This window comes from Coregonus lavaretus, assembly GCF_964263955.1.
Source record: "Coregonus lavaretus genome assembly, chromosome: 26".
NCBI lineage: Eukaryota > Metazoa > Chordata > Actinopteri > Salmoniformes > Salmonidae > Coregonus > Coregonus lavaretus.
Genome location: NC_140013.1, coordinates 32,261,199 through 32,278,158, shown reverse-complemented (window position 1 = coordinate 32,278,158; position 16,960 = coordinate 32,261,199). Strand labels below are relative to the sequence as shown.

The window sequence follows — 16,960 nt, the reverse complement described above, 5'->3', positions numbered from 1 at the left end:
CCAGGCAAATGAATGTGTGGCACGTCAGAGTGGACAGCGGCCAAAGAGACGTCAGGAAAATGATCTGCCAAAGTAGATGAGGAGGGTCTTGAGATAGCAGTTTGCCGACATGGCGTGCTCCTCAAGGCCCTCAACATGTACAGAGGCGAGATATATGCCTATGCAATGTACTTGCAGAAGGAGCTGTCTTCTGCTGGCACGGTGGGCTTTTTCCGCTGCGATGTTGCATGCAAATACTGGCCAAATTTGCAGAAAGTTGTGCAGGCGTGCCCAGAGTTGGAGGAGCTTCTAAAAATGCACCCTCTCCTCTCCGTTATGCATGCGAAGGTGCATGAATGGTCTCGTGAGGTAATTGTTTTCCTTCTTGACTGTTTTTGTGATATGCAGAAAGGATATTGTAAAGCTTTTTTAAATAATAGAAATTATAAATTTTTTTGTGTGTATTTGTTCATTATGGCATTATAGCTCAAATGGGGAGGCCGCAATCAGCCTGGTGCCGACCACACAACCGGAGAGGAAGTCAAGCAGGTGAATAGTTTTATATCCAGAGCTGCTGTCACGACAAAGTACATGTCCAAGGCTGGTAAGTGTATTATGATAACATAACTAATGCTGAAGAAGGTTTAGGATTGCAACATAATTCCCTTAATAATGTTGAACTATTAAGTGGTCCTTTATATTTGAGCTCCAGCACACAATTAATAAGATAAACCTAATTGCCCCTCTCCTGGACTGTCACCTTGCCACAGAGGAGAGGCTTGCGTACGCCAATGACCCTGAGCGCTAAGCCGGAGGGGTTTATACTCCCAGCAGGTCCAACAAGCCGGCCAGGTCGAAGGGTAGGAGGCAGACAAAGCAGTCCATGGTCCTCCATGTTGGGGATTGGGCGTGGGGCTAACTACCCCACCCCGTAAAAAACAGAAACATTGACGAATGGAAACCAAATAAATTGCCCCAAAGCAGGAAATTTTTTTGGACACATGTTACTGCTGAAGGGAGAAGCTGACATTGAAGGACATTTTACATTTTGGGCTTAACTGATGATGCTATGATGATGTTATATAATGTCAATGTTTTTTATCTTATTTTATTACACGACTGTAATTGCAATCTTTATGTTGATTGGTTAGGCACACAGTAGTAAATTATTAGAATAGCTGACTGAAGATGTTTTTCCAACAGTACGGACAGACATTATCACACTATTGGCAATGGGCTGGAATAAGAGGAAGTTCACCAACATGGATCGCATGTTGGCAAAGAGATATGTGAAAGTATTATTTTTTGGGGGGGGGCTTTCGTAAAAAAAAAATATTTTTACCTGTATCTGCTTTCTCATTCTTGTTTATCTATTTCTACGTGTCTGATCTTCTGTCTGCAATCCTGGCTCAGGTTTTTATTATTTTATTAGTCATCTTGATGTAGGAAAACATCAAGATTACTGTATACATTAAAGTCAAATCTTTTAGTGTGATTCACTTGAAAACTTAGATCCTTCACCTATGTTATTCCTTAATTGAATTGTATTTTTTCAGAACGTCAAAAGACTGAAGGAGGAGACCAGCCTCCTTGAAGAAAAGCAGGCAGAGCTGGACATCAACGACACTGTGCTTCAGGAGTGGACTGCTGAGGTTCAGGGCAGAGCTGGACATCAACGACACTGTGCTTCAGGAGTGGACTGCTGAGGTGCAGCAGTGGCCTGAAGGTACAGTATGTTAGGTTCTGAACAAATAGAGCAACAACTCAAACGGACAACCAGAAAAAGCTCAAACCAAGTTTATTCTACCTACAAGCATATATTTTTACCTTTCGACTAGGCGGAGTCACCGCCTTGCATGTCAAAGATAAACACTCCTTCTCTGTTAGGCAGAAACACAATAGGTTCCTCTCACTGGTATCGTCATGGCCTGCCTAAGTCTAGGACCCTCATGGGTGTGGCCCTGTGTAGCTCAGTTGGTAGGCGCATGGCGTTTGCGACGCCAGGGTTGTGGGTTCGATTCCCACGGGGGGCCAGTATGAAAAATGTATGCACTCACTAACTGTAAGTCGCTCTGGATAAGAGCGTATGCTAAATGACTAAAATGTCAATGTAAAAAATGTATGGGATAGGACTGTAGTCAGTTGGTTTTCGGAGTGGGCCCTTATGGCCCCCCTCCCAGCGGTGTCTTCTCTCTTCAACTGCTGTGCTCCACATCCCTCATGGCCCTGGTTCCACAGCAGCTGGCCTGCCTTATCAGGAACTGAAACCAAACTTCTACCCTTTGCCTCCTTCCTTAGAAATCTTAATATTCAGCAACAACATGTTTGAACAGAATATTAACTTTCTGCACTTCCCCTTGTCTCACTCAGTAACTTTCCACACCCAAAGTTCCTATTCACCCTTCATGAACTCCTAACATATACATTTTTTATACATGTAAAGTAATCAATACGTTCTAATATGATGACAGGAATAAGTATATTTCAAGCCAGAATCCAACATGTAGAAAAGTGAATGTTTCTCTGTCTCTCTACTTCATAATTGCGTTGATGTCAGTGGAGTCATGTTTGTAACTTGCCATATGTTTGACAGCCACACTTCAGGATAGTCAGACAGGGCAGACTGGGCATCTCCAGAAGAAGATTGAGGGGCTTTACCTCAGTGTGAAACAGAGGAAATACTACCTCTACCGTTTGACAGGTAAGCCCCAACAACAATATGACCTCAAACACATTATTAATCAAGCAGTAAAACTGATTTGTGAAAGAAAATGCATTAGTCATACACATCAGACCATCTTTATGATCAAATGTAGACATGACCTATGTTATTAATTGATCTAATGCAAAACATTTCATTAAACGGAGAAATTACGTGACCATAAACAGCAGAGTATCTTGTGAGCCACAACTCTGCATGCCTTGTATAATGTTATAACTGTATGACAACAAATGCTTTAGAAATGAGTTGATTACTATGTACTCTCTTTGTTTGTGCCTCTATAGTAGCTCTATAACTTATAGTCATGTAATATATCTTAATATACAGTCCGTCTAATCACCCCTTTTTATTCAGACGGCAACAAGAGGAGGCATCAGATTCTGAGAAAAATAGTTGAGGACAAAGCAGCCTTGACAACTGCCATTGTTCAACTTCACGAGCAGCAGGCAGAGTTTAGGCTCCCCACAGTGGATGAGCTGCTCAATACTGACAACTTTGTGTGGCCATGGCAGAGACTTGGCACCAGTAAGTATATGATTGCAGAAGTTATCTATTGTGATTGAATGTTTACCTTCAGCGTAGGCTGCAATCATTGCTGTTGTTCTGTTATATACCTCTGTGAGTTTACATCTCACAGGCAACAGCCATCTTGCCATCAAAAAGGCAATCTTCGACAGACTGATGTTGGTGAACAGACTGCAGGAGGAAGAGTGGATCCTGGGGCAGGAGATGAAGAGGCACTGGGGGAGCCTACAAAGAGCAGCGGGAACTCTGGAGGCACTGTCCCAACAGCTGCAAGATCAGAGGAAGTTCAGGTTTATACTATTTTTGGACTGAACCTTTTGTCTTGCTTTACAAATACCCTCCACACTATTTTGTGTAATGAATTGTAAATCATTTACTGCTTTACATGTGACTTTTAGGCATGATTGAGATCTTTGTGTAATTGTGAGTTGCAAAAGAGTCCTTGATCTCAATGGGACTGCTAAAATAAATAAATAAAGGTCTTAATAAATAAATGCATTAAGCACTAACAGCTCTGAGTGTGTGTTTCAATCAATTACATAGTATGAATGAATTATTTTGATGTAATAAAAAGTGTTGGTGCAACATGCTGCAAGCCATTGCTGCCCCTTGCAACATTGTAAGTACAACATCATCTTTCTAATCTGATATTCAGTGGAATGTACTGTTGCCCAACCCATATATTTCAGCAGTACGTAATTTCAAATTGTAGGACATGTCCTGTTAAAGCTTACTGGCTGATGAAGGACAATCACATAGTATGCGTATTTACAACAGCATATTATTTAATAGTTGTTTTACCAAAATTAATTGATGTCAATCGATATATTCATGGTATAAAAAAATATAGAAATGTACATTATAAAGTTCACAAACTATAGCTTACTAAGATAGGCACCTGGCACAATGCTGATTTATACAGGTTATGAGCAGTGGATTGGTCTGAACAACTTTAGTAGGCCTAATGATTTTTTTGTGAGTAATGAGAAAACAATCAGCGAAAGTGATGGAATATTGCATTTTGAAAAGCAAATACTTAGATTGAATATGTAGGCAAATTCCAACATCAGTGGACCTGCGTGAGGGGTGTCATGAAGAATGAGGGAATTTTGAAGGGCTGATACAGTGTTCCACTATTTAGGCCGCAGGGCTCCTGTTTCCATTTCTAACTGGGAACAACATATTATAGCTTATTATATTGCAGACTGACCTTCAAATTGGCTTCGCAATATAGGGCTATTTGCGATAATGAGCGAATATTCATAGAGGAGTTTATTATAGGCCTATAATAGGCTAGGTGTAGCTATAGATTAAAATACATATCGGCCTACGTGTATATCATCAGTTATATGCTGTATATATAGCCTACCATGCTGTTATGTTTATCATTCTTTCTTTAGGTTACCTCTGCATCATATTGACATGCGGCATGTTTTGCGACAGGTGTGTTTACCTGCTTGGGTTCTGTGGGCTACTTAACAGAGGGATGTGTTATCTAAAGGTGAAAGCCAAATCATGGCACAGCTGCTCTATTTGGATAGGCAGTGTGAATTCAGTGCATAATCGTCTTGCTTATCAGAAATATGCTGTGATGAAGACCATGGTAATAGAGGTGCGGTTATGGCCATTATGCGAATAATGGGTATAGGGGTTGAATGGCCAAATAAAGGGTGTAGAATGTTTTAAATAGTATATTTCCGAGGTTCTCAAGGCTCCAATATAAAACCGTTTTTTATAAACATTTACATACAGTGAGGGAAAAAAGTATTTGATCCGCTGCTGATTTTGTACGTTTGCCCACTGACAAAGAAATAATCAGTCTATAATTTTAATGGTAGGTTTATTTGAACAGTGAGAGACAGAATAACAACAAAAAAATCCAGAAAAACGCATATCAAAAATGTTATAAATTGATTTGCATTTTAATGAGGGAAATAAGTATTTGACCCCTCTGCAAAACATGACTTAGTACTTGGTGGCAAAACCCTTGTTGGCAATCACAGAGGTCAGACGTTTCTTGTAGTTGGCCACCAGGTTTGCACACATCTCAGGAGGGATTTTGTCCCACTCCTCTTTGCAGATCTTCTCCAAGTCATTAAGGTTTCGAGGCTGACGTTTGGCAACTCGAACCTTCAGCTCCCTCCACAGATTTTCTATGGGATTAAGGTCTGGAGACTGGCTAGGCCACTCCAGGACCTTAATGTGCTTATTCTTGAGCCACTCCTTTGTTACCTTGGCCGTGTGTTTTGGGTCATTGTCATGCTGGAATACCCATCCACGACCCATTTTCAATGCCCTGGCTGAGGGAAGGAGGTTCTCAGCCAAGATTTGACGGTACATGGCCCCGTCCATCGTCCCTTTGATGAGGTGAAGTTGTCCTGTCCCTTTAGCAGAAAAACACCCCCAAAGCATAATGTTTCCACCTCCATGTTTGACGGTGGGGATGGTGTTCTTGGGGTCATAGGCAGCATTCCTCCTCCTCCAAACACGGCGAGTTGAGTTGATGCCAAAGAGCTCGATTTTGGTCTCATCTGACCACAACACTATCACCCAGTTCTCCTCTGAATCATTCAGATGTTCATTGTCAAACTTCATACGGGCCTGTATATGTGCTTTCTTGAGCAGGGGGACTTGCGGGCGCTGCAGGAATTCAGTCCTTCACGGCGTAGTGTGCTACCAATTGTTTTCTTGGTGACTATGGTCCCAGCTGCCTTGAAATCATTGACAAGATCCTCCCGTGTAGTTCTGGGCTGATTCCTCACCATTCTTATGATCATTGCAACTCCACGAGGTGAGACCTTGCATGGAGCCCCAGGCCGAGGGAGATTGACAGTTATTTTGTGTTTCTTCCATTTGCGAATAATCGCACCAACTGTTGTCACCTTCTCACCAAGCTGCTTGGCGATGGTCTTGTAGCCCATTCCAGCCTTGTGTAGGTCTACAATCTTGTCCCTGACATCCTTGGAGAGCTCTTTGGTCTTGGCCATGGTGGAGAGTTTGGAATCTGATTGATTGATTGCTTCTGTGGACAGGTGTCTTTTATACAGGTAACAAGCTGAGATTAGGAGCACTCCCTTTAAGAGTGTGCTCCTAATCTCAGCTCGTTACCTGTATAAAAGACACCTGCGAGCCAGAAATCTTTCTGATTGAGAGGGGGTCAAATACTTATTTCCATCATTATAATGCAAATAAATGTATAACATTTTTGACATGCGTTTTTCTGGATTTTGTTGTTGTTATTCTATCTCTCACTTTTCAAATAAACCTACCATTAAAATTATAGACTGATCAGTTCTTTGTCAGTGGGCAAACGTACAAAATCAGCAGGGGATCAAATACTTTTTTCCCCTCACTGTATGACATCTACCATTGTGTCCTCCTGGCTCTGCCGACTGCCGTATCTACTGCTCTCCTGATTCATTGTACAACTTGTAGATCTGTCATACTGCATGTACATGTTTATGTTTATGCCATTAAACAATAATATAGGATTACATTGGATCCTAATAATTCCTAACAATGTCTTCGTAAAGCACAGACCACACGTTTGAAACTGAAGAAGATGTATTATATGGAGATACGTGGGGGAGTAGATAGAGAAAGAGAGATAATGAGAGAGCTCCTTCACAGGTATAGGGACAGGAATGGGCTTTAGGAGATGGCAGGCAGGTGGTCCCAGGTGCTGTGCCATTTTCTGCCACTGCAATGAAACCAACAACAACAACAAAAAGAACAAACCACATCAAGATAAGTAAAATGGAAGAATTCAAGAAATAACTTTTATGTTTAAATTTTTTCCTGACTTACATAACTTACATACATCTCTGTTTTGGGACACTTGTGCAAATGGCAGAGGTGCGCATGAATGCACAAATGGAGGGGTGAGGGGAAGAGACTAATTTGGGATTCAGCAAGAATCGAATCATGGACCTAGGTGCAGTGCTTGATTTGGACAAAAATAGCTGCCAGTACTCATTTTGGGTGCCAATACTTTGAGCTAATATTCTACAAGAGGAACAGGAGCTCAAGCAGTAGTAAATCTGAGGTGCCAGTACTCAGCTCCGGTGAGATCCAACCCAAGTCAAGCACTGCATATGTCCCAATAGATAGTAAAAGTGACAAAACTCTGTCATAGCAGCCTACTTACCAGGAGCCTGGCTTCCATCTGATTAAATCTTCTCTCTGCCCCTTTATGAACAGAATTTAAAAAATCTTAGTATTTGAAATCACTTGCTTTTACTAAATTCACAAATTTACTCAATTGATGATGGAATTGCCTATACTGACTGTACTTCCTTGAAAATAACTAGGTGCAGTTCAAATAGACGTGACATATATTGTTACTGTTTACAGAAAATCTAACAATTTCACCAGTTTGACCTGTTTATTGCATAATAACATCCATGTCATAACGGTTCTTCCCTTCCCTGTTCCTTCCCTGTTCCTTCCCTGTTCCTTCCCTGTTCTTCTCTTAGATGCCGTTCTAACTAACCTCCCTGACTCTGGACTTCACCACTGTCTCCACTGTTCTTACAGAGTTCCTATACTTGCATTCTGAAATATGAAAAATACATGTTTTATTTTATTTCAGTCATCATTCATTTTATTTTTACACATGATAGAATGGTAATGTGTTTTAATCGTTGCCTCAAACTTAGCAATACATGCTGTTGATAACTTAGTCAACTTTCACTGTCATTGCTGGTACATTAATAAACAACTAAGACAACTGTGCTGTACTATAGAGATGACAGCCCATACTCGTGTACAGTGGAGACAAAGAAAATAGTCAGTGATAAATTAAAGATAGGTCCCTGTACCTTTGCACTTATTCGGTTTCTGTATTTTCTGGCACTCTGCAGTGCCAGTGTCCTCCTCCATGGTCACAATGGACCCCTGCTTCTCTTCCACTGTGAACTTCAACCTGAATGAACACACACAGACATGATTGGTTTTTAAACTCTTAGGTGGCACATACACATTATTTGCTGGTCCAAATTAACTCCCTACCCCTCCTCCTTGGCCCTGACTTAACCCTTAGATTTCTCTGAAGGGTCTTGATAGGTATAATCAGGAAAGTGGTGGATCTTACACCATATTGCTTACACCTTACACATATACAAACATCTAAGGGTTAGGGCCAAGGGAAATAGTTAGGGAGTGAACTGGGAGCGGCTGATTCACTATGGGTAAAGCCCAAATCACACAGGGAACCTTTTTTATACGTGCGTGAACAAGCATGCTTAAGCTAGAAATAGAATGCATGTGAGTCAATGAGAGAAAACAGACAGGCTATGAGCTTCAACGGCATCATAAGTACATAGAAAGCCAAATTAGAAAGCTATTTATCTCGCGGCGCAATGCTGGTAAAATGAGCTGATAAATTCTCAGAAAATAGACTGTTTGTGCATTGTTACAGAGTCTGGAATTGTGAAGTGCAGGTTAGCATTTTTTGTCATGTATCTTGTTCTGAAGGCAGCTCTGCTGAGTGGTCACTAGCTGGCATAGCCACAAAGTCATAACATCAGATTTGAAACCTAACCACACTGCTAACCCTAATGCCTAACCCTAACTTAAGACCAAAAAGCTCATTTTTGTTGTCATGAATTTTTACAATATAGCCAGCTGGCCTATCTAAGGGGAAATCGCTCAGTTCTGCCTCCAGGACAAGACTGATGACAATAAATGTCAACATGCTTGTGAAGTTAATTTTAAAAGTGTCTATTTAGTGTAAATACGTTTAATTGCAAGCCAACATTATGTATAGACTAGTGCTTATGAAGCAATACATTAATGCAACGTTATTCTACATTTAGAAACTTGATTGTGTTTCGGAATGATATCACATCATCAGTGTCATTTTCTTGACCTTATCACTGCTGTTGCTTACAGCTGATTTGATTGCACAGTTCAAACAAAGTGCTTCAAATTTATCAAATCTGGTCTAGAGATTGAGTGGGTTGTTTGTAGAAAGAATTCAAGGAATTGTTATGATCTTCCCTACTTTGAGTAAAGTTATAAGGTTCAAAAATATATTTTGAGCTGTAGCCTATGGTTTATCTGACAAATAGGCTGGATACCTATTTGAAATACAGTGGGGGAAAAAAGTATTTAGTCAGCCACCAATTGTGCAAGTTCTCCCACTTAAAAAGATGAGAGAGGCCTGTAATTTTCATCATAGGTACACGTCAACTATGACAGACAAATTGAGGAAAAAAAATCCAGAAAATCACATTGTAGGATTTTTTATGAATTTATTTGCAAATTATGGTGGAAAATAAGTATTTGGTCACCCACAAACAAGCAAGATTTCTGGCTCTCACAGACCTGTAACTTCTTCTTTAAGAGGCTCCTCTGTCCTCCACTCGTTACCTGTATTAATGGCACCTGTTTGAACTTGTTATCAGTATAAAAGACACCTGTCCACAACCTCAAACAGTCACACTTCAAACTCCATTATGGCCAAGACCAAAGAGCTGTCAAAGGACACCAGAAACAAAATGGTAGACCTGCACCAGGCTGGGAAGACTGAATCTGCAATAGGTAAGCAGCTTGGTTTGAAGAAATCAACTGTGGGAGCAATTATTAGGAAATGGAAGACATACAAGACCACTGATAATCTCCCTCGATCTGGGGCTCCACGCAAGATCTCACCCCGTGGGATCAAAATGATCACAAGAACGGTGAGCAAAAATCCCAGAACCACACAGGGGGACCTAGTGAATGACCTGCAGAGAGCTGGGATCAAAGTAACAAAGCCTACCATCAGTAACACACTACGCCGCCAGGGACTCAAATCCTGCAGTGCAAGACGTGTCCCCCTGCTTAAGCCAGTACATGTCCAGGCCCGTCTGAAGTTTGCTAGAGTGCATTTGGATGATCCAGAAGAGGATTGGGAGAATGTCATATGGTCAGATGAAACCAAAATAGAACGTTTTGGTAAAAACTCAACTCGTCGTGTTTGGAGGACAAAGAATGCTGAGTTGCATCCAAAGAACACCATACCTACTGTGAAGCATGAGGGTGGAAACATCATGCTTTGGGGCTGTTTTTCTGCAAAGGGACCAGGACGACTGATCCGTGTAAAGGAAAGAATGAATGGGGCCATGTATCGTGAGATTTTGAGTGAAAACCTCCTTCCATCAGCAAGGGCATTGAAGATGAAACGTGGCTGGGTCTTTCAGCATGACAATGATCCCAAACACACCGCCCGGGCAACGAAGGAGTGGCTTCGTAAGAAGCATTTCAAGGTCCTGGAGTGGCCTAGCCAGTCTCCAGATCTCAACCCCATAGAAAATCTTTGGAGGGAGTTGAAAGTCCGTGTTGCTCAGCGACAGCCCCAAAACATCACTGCTCTAGAGGAGATCTGCATGGAGGAATGGCCCAAAATACCAGCAACAGTGTGTGAAAACCTTGTGAAGACTTACAGAAAACGTTTGACCTGTATCATTGCCAACAAAGGGTATATAATAAAGTATTGAGAAACTTTTATTATTGACCAAATACTTATTTTCCACCATAATTTGCAAATAAATTCATTAAAAATCCTACAATGTGATTTTCAGGATTTTTTTTTCTCATTTTGTCTGTCATAGTTGACATGTACCTATGATGAAAATTACAGGCCTCTCTCATCTTTTTAAGTGGGAGAACTTGCACAATTGGTGGCTGACTAAATACTTTTTTTCCCCACTGTAAAATGCACCAGCTACTCCTGTTTATTTCGATCATGGGCATGTAGCCTAGGATACATCTGGAAAACTAGAGGAATGAGGTAACTTCGATTTCAAAAGAGAATACAACTCTTTATAATGTATTTTTCTGGCAATTATGCTTTCATACACTACACTGTCTATGTGAATTAACGCTTACTGCTGTCGCACGTGGTTGATGGAGTCCCCAGTGTTATTTCTGCTTAAGATTCATCTTTCTCGCTCACCTGCCCTGATTGGGATCAGTCCCCTCCTCCATGGTGACCACGGTCACCTGCTCTGCATCCATCACCACGGGCCCCCCCTCAACTGCCTCCTCCATGGTGACCACGGTCACCTTCTCCGCCTCCTCCATCACCAATGGCCCCTCCTCAATGGCCTCCTCCATGGTGACCACGGTCACCTGCTTCGCCATCACCACAGGCCCACCCTCAACTGCCTCCTCGATGGTGACCACGATCATCTTCTCCGCCTCCTCCATCACCAATGGCCCCTCCTCAATGGCCTCCTCCATGGTGACCACAGTCAAATGCATCCTCCATCACGACAGGCCCTTCCTCAGCTTCCTCCTCCTGGTTGGCTGGCAAAAGTAATACACTTTTGTGGTGGAAACAAATGTCATATTTATTACCATACAATTACACATTTTCAAAATGACAAATGACATATACAACAGTATTTGCAATGTTTCAAATAATTTCATTGCAAATGTAGAAACATGTTAGGCTACTAACTTTCAATAACCACGTATGACCACAAAAGCCTGTGTACAGTACGACCAGGTACAGTAAAATAATGTGGTTAAAATGCGACTGGCTATATGCCTACATCATAGAAAATCTACATACATCATAGGAATTTGAATTACTAGTGATGCCACTGTGTGATTCTGGGAAAAAATTAAAAGGCTAAAATGACAAACACAGGTCCATAGCTGTAGACAGAGATTCTGGCACTCTCCTGGTGCTTACGGTATTACAACAAAGATGTCATTTCAGAATCGATTGTTCATTCATTTCAACGGAAATGTAACAAATTTAAGGGTGGTTCACACCAAAAAATTTATAAACTTCAGGCAATATTAGCTTACTATAGATTTTATATCTTTTAAGTGTCTTTGATATAGGTGAGTATATGATCCACTCCAAAAAATATGTGAGAATGCCAAACCAACTGTTAATCAACTGTTGTTTACTATCATTCACACCTGTGTCAAGGATTAGAATCTCATTCTCAGTTTTGAAATACCCAATTCTAACATTTAATCCAATCCAATTGCCGAAATCTGATTAGAAAAGTTTGGAAAAACTTGGTCCTGTTGATTACTATCATTCACGCCTGTGTCTCACTTTAGATAACTGATGTCTGGAACCAGACATACGCTGAAGAAGGTGGACACCGAAATGTTTGTGTTAGTTTATTCCCATGCCTGCTGAAAAGCAAAACAATTAAACAGGAAGTTCTGAAGTTTTGTATATTTTGTGTGCAAACCACCCTTCATTCTATGTATGTTGGTTTAACACACCAACATCTTTTGTTTGAGAGCGATGGTACTTAAAAACATGCTTTTTTTCATAAAAAGACTTCACTCATGCGCTGCTTATTCGGCTAGTGTAGCATCATTGGTTATAAACTAAGTAAAGAATATTTGTGTTAATCTGCATCCATCCCTTATGGCACTTTATTGGGGTATTCCCTTATAGAGTCATATGATGTTGTTTGTAAAATGCAATGTTCTCAATGCAATATGACATTATGTTGCATGTACACTGAGTGTACAAAACATTAAGAACACCTTCCTAATACTTAGTTGCACTTGGGCCATGGACTCTAAAAGGTGTCGAAAGCGTTCCACAGGGATGCTGGCCCATGTTGACTCCAATGCTTCCCACAGTTGTGTCAAGTTGGCTGGATGCCCTTTGGGTGGTGGACCATTCTTGATACACACAGGAAACTGTTAAGCGTGAAAAACCCAACAGCGTTGCAGTTCTTGACACACTCAAACCGGTGCGCCTGGTACCTACTACCATACCCCGTTCAAAGGCACTTAAATATTTTTTCTTGCCCATTCACCCTCTGAATGGCACAAATACACAATCCATGTCTCAACTGTCTCAAGGCTTAAAAATCATTATTTAACCTGTCTCCTCCCCTTCATCTACACTGATTGAAGTGGATTTAACAAGTCACATCAATAAGGGATCATAGCTTCACCTGGATTCACCTGGTCAGTCTGTCAAGGAAAGAGCAGGTGTTCATAATGTTTTGTACACTCAGTGTATATCAATCAAGTATACTTACAGTAGAGTAACTTCTCAAACACAAATCTAAGGGCAGTGTGAGCCACCCACTCCTCCTCTGACAGGTCCCTAGAGGTGGTGAGGACCTGGGCTTTAAACCCCCCCGTCTTCTTATTTTTCCCCAGAAGCAGTAGGGGGACATACCCTGCTGCCTTTAGACTATGAAGCTGAAACCACAAAGTCTGGTATTTCTGTATAATGTCAAAGGAAAGTCACACAAGTCTCCTTGCTCGTGGTTGTACATTCTAAGGGTTCAAAAAGTTCAAAAAGTTCAAAAAGCTTCAACAAACAAAATATCAACAGATATGCTTGTGACGACAATATTTTCACTCACATAGACGTATGCATTATCCACAGTCTTTGACGAATTCAGCTTCAGTCCTGGACCCCTTGTTTGATTTCTTCCCCTATTTTTTCCAGCCTATGTTTTTTTTATTTATTTGTAGGTCTGTGGTACCCCACAGAACTTAAATTTTTTAGCCCTCACTCCAAGGTTTTGGGCACAGTTTGGACAAATTTTTTTTGTAGATCCCAGCATTTCTGAAACTGAGGGCTATGTGCATCTTTATAATCTGTCAATATGAACACAAAATCCTAGGCTAATTGTTTATTATCATAATAATTCCAGAATGAGGTAGTAAGTAGAGGGTTATTTTGGATATTAAATTGTCCACATTAGGAACAAGATCAATAAACTGATTAAGAAGGCTGATTCAGTTATTGGAGTTAGTTATTGGCCTGACTCCAGACTCTCTGGAGGTCATAACAGAGCAGAGAAGCAGACAGAAACTGGATATCTGTATAGTACTTCCAATGACCCTTGGAGTACTTTTAACAACTGGCTTGTAATGCCAACGTGCTCAACAAAAAGATTTAGGAGGTCCGTTTTACCTACTGCAATGGTTTATTTTATTTATATGGCTGTACTTGAGGGGTAGCCTACTTAGACTGGATTCCTCCATGACTGTAAAATGTTGTAGGCCTATATTTTATTCTATAGTTGCTATATATTGAAAGTAAGATATGACTATTAGGCTCCACTTCTGCCCTACAAATGTCAAACGCAGGAACTACTCGATTTACTTTACTGCAAAATCTGACTTCAAATTATATTTCAGCAATTTCTGATAATCCATGATATATTCTGATCAACTGGCTTGTTCTTGTGTCAGGAAACCATTACAACAGATCAAAGATGTTTTACCAAATTCATAGTTACGGCGTTTTGCCTTTGTAGGGCAGTCTTGCCAAAGTAGTATAGTTTTATTGGTTGCCCTATCACATCCCTGGTGCCCCTGTAGACTTGGACAGTAAGTCTACGCTAGTCCACTGATGCTGTCCCAGCGCACAAACTTAGGCTACGACAGTCATTCTCTGTTTTACCTATTGTCAATAAAGACAGTGAGCTGTGTGACAATAAATAATCTACACTCTCAGAAAGAAAGCGTTTTATCTGATCTTAAATGGTTTGATCTGGAACCTTTTTTTTAGATGGTTCTCCTACAGGCAGAAATGGTGCCCCAAAGCACTCTTATTTTCTGAGTGTACTGTGAATAACATCTCAATATACTGTCAACAATGTTTCACTGAGCAACTACTAAGGCTCAAAGGATTTTCTAATTTTTTCTTTCTGTTCATTTTAATGGTTGTGCAGACAGGACATACCAGTTTATTTTCTATTGGACACTTGCAGGCCAATAAATAAACCAGCTACACTATCACAGATCTAATTAAAATGCGAAATACAATTATTAAATACATTATATGCAGAGTAATATATGCAGAGTAATTGTTTTTTCTTAAGTTTGGTGCGGAATACAACATAAATTGATTAATTATATGGTCAGTTTCCGGTACTACGGAATCATGGGAGATTGAGTTTCACAGTCCGTCACTCACAGCCCACCACTTAAATCATGAGTCTGAAATAAATAAATAATGTGCTTACACAATTGACATTATTAATTGTCTTTTTACATAAATGATAACAGCGAGTAGATTTCTAAACAGCTAGCTAAAAGGCCTAACGTTACACGCTCCCGGGAACCAACAAGCTAACGCATTACATTACAACAACGATGTTAGCCAGAGTGAATAAAGATGACTTCCAGTATACCAGATGCTAAAGCAATACACAGAACTGATTAAAATACAATAATAGTCTAGAATTATGCAGGCCGAAATACAGAAACTACTAGATTATTGGTCATTTCTTATAAGATAACTTACCTCGCTTTCACTTTAAAATAGCTACCTATCCACGTCCAAATAAGCAGTTATGTTTATTTGTACTAATAGCACAAACTCCGAGAGCATTGAGTTAAGGGATTTAGAAGGGGCGTGGCATTGATGGATTTCGATGCGCCAAGAGTTTGTGCTATTAGTACATTAAAACATTGTGATAATTTGTACGTATTTACAAATATCTTCACATGGGAATGTTTCTATTAGTTAAAAGCACAAACAGTTTGACCTTAACATTTGAAAAAGGGCTTTCTTAAATTCACTGTGTGATTTTAATGCCCTGATTTCTATAGGTAAATTATTCCAGTCAGTTGGCCTTTGTATCTGAAAGATCTTACTCCAACCTCATGATGTACCCTTGAAATTAGTAATTTCTGCTGTTGTCCAAAGGAGTAGTGTGAGTCTTGTAAAGCTAGGTGTTCCAGGGAAATTTCAGTTGATACATTTAAAAATAAATTGGTACCAATGCAGTTGTCTTCTGTTTGGGAGTGACAGCACATTTAGTGATTCATACAATGATGTGTCTTATAATGGCATCGGAAGTATATACAGTTGAAATTGGAAGTTTACATACACCTTAGTCAAATACATTTAAACTCAGTTTTTCACAATTCCTGACATTTAATCCTCGTAAAAATTCCCTGTCTTAGGTCAGTTAGGATCACCACTTTATTTTTAGAATGTGAAATGTCAGAATAATAGTAGAGAGAATGATTTATTTCAGCTTTTATTTCTTTCATCACATTCCCAGTGGGTCAGAAGTTTACATTCACTCAATAAGTATTTGGTAGCATTGCCTTTAAATTGTTTAACTTGGGTCAAACGTTTTGGGTAGCCTTCCACAAGCTTCCCACAATAAGTTGGGTGAATTTTGGCCCATTCCTCCTAACAGAGCTGGTGTAACTGAGTCAGGTTTGTAGGCCTCCTTGCTCGCACACGCTTTTTCAGTTCTGCCCACAAATGTTCTATAGGATTGAGGTCAGGGCTTTGTGATGGCCACTCCAATACATTGACTTTGTTGTCCTTAAGCCATTTTGCCACAACTTTAGAAGTATGCTTGGGGTCATTGTCCATTTAGATGACCCATTTGCGACCAGGCTTTAACTTCCTGATCGTCTTGAGATGTTGCTTCAATACATCCACATAATTTTCATTCCTCATGATGCCATCTATTTTGTGAAGTGCACCAGTCCCTCCTGCAGCAAAGCACCCCCACAGCATGATGCTGACACCCCCGTGCTTCACGGTTGGGATGGTGTTATTCGGCTTGCAAGCCTACCCCTTTTTTCCTCCAAACATAATGATGGTCATTATGACCAAACAGTTCTATTTTTGTTTCATCAGACCAGAGGACATTTCTCCAAAAAGTACGATCTTTGTCCCCATGTGCAGTTGCAAACCATAGTCTGTATTTTTTATGGCGGTTTTGGAGCAGTGGCTTCTTCCTTGCTGAGCGGCCATTCAGGTTATGTCGATAT

The 16,960-nt window shown here is 40.4% G+C and overlaps 1 protein-coding gene across 3 annotated transcripts; it reads left to right on the top strand.

Moving 5' to 3' along the window:
- Positions 1-151: 151 nt before the first annotated feature.
- LOC311101594 (uncharacterized protein) lies at positions 152-3,666 on the top strand. Of its 3 annotated transcripts, XM_084142724.1 has the most exons (7): positions 152-348; positions 466-528; positions 1,536-1,631; positions 1,687-1,705; positions 2,573-2,680; positions 3,056-3,226; positions 3,339-3,666. In XM_084142724.1, the coding sequence occupies exons 1-7, from the start codon at positions 166-168 to the stop codon at positions 3,536-3,538; spliced, it is 840 nt and encodes a 279-aa protein (XP_083998850.1). In that variant the 5' UTR covers positions 152-165; the 3' UTR covers positions 3,539-3,666. The 3 variants fall into 3 exon arrangements, 1 of the variants encoding a protein (XP_083998850.1); XR_014609933.1 differs by lacking the exons at positions 3,056-3,226; positions 3,339-3,666 and having other exon boundaries at positions 322-348; positions 466-583; positions 1,536-1,705; positions 2,573-2,632; XR_014609934.1 differs by lacking the exons at positions 3,056-3,226; positions 3,339-3,666 and having other exon boundaries at positions 322-348; positions 466-583; positions 1,183-1,705; positions 2,573-2,632.
- Positions 3,667-16,960: the final 13,294 nt, after the last annotated feature.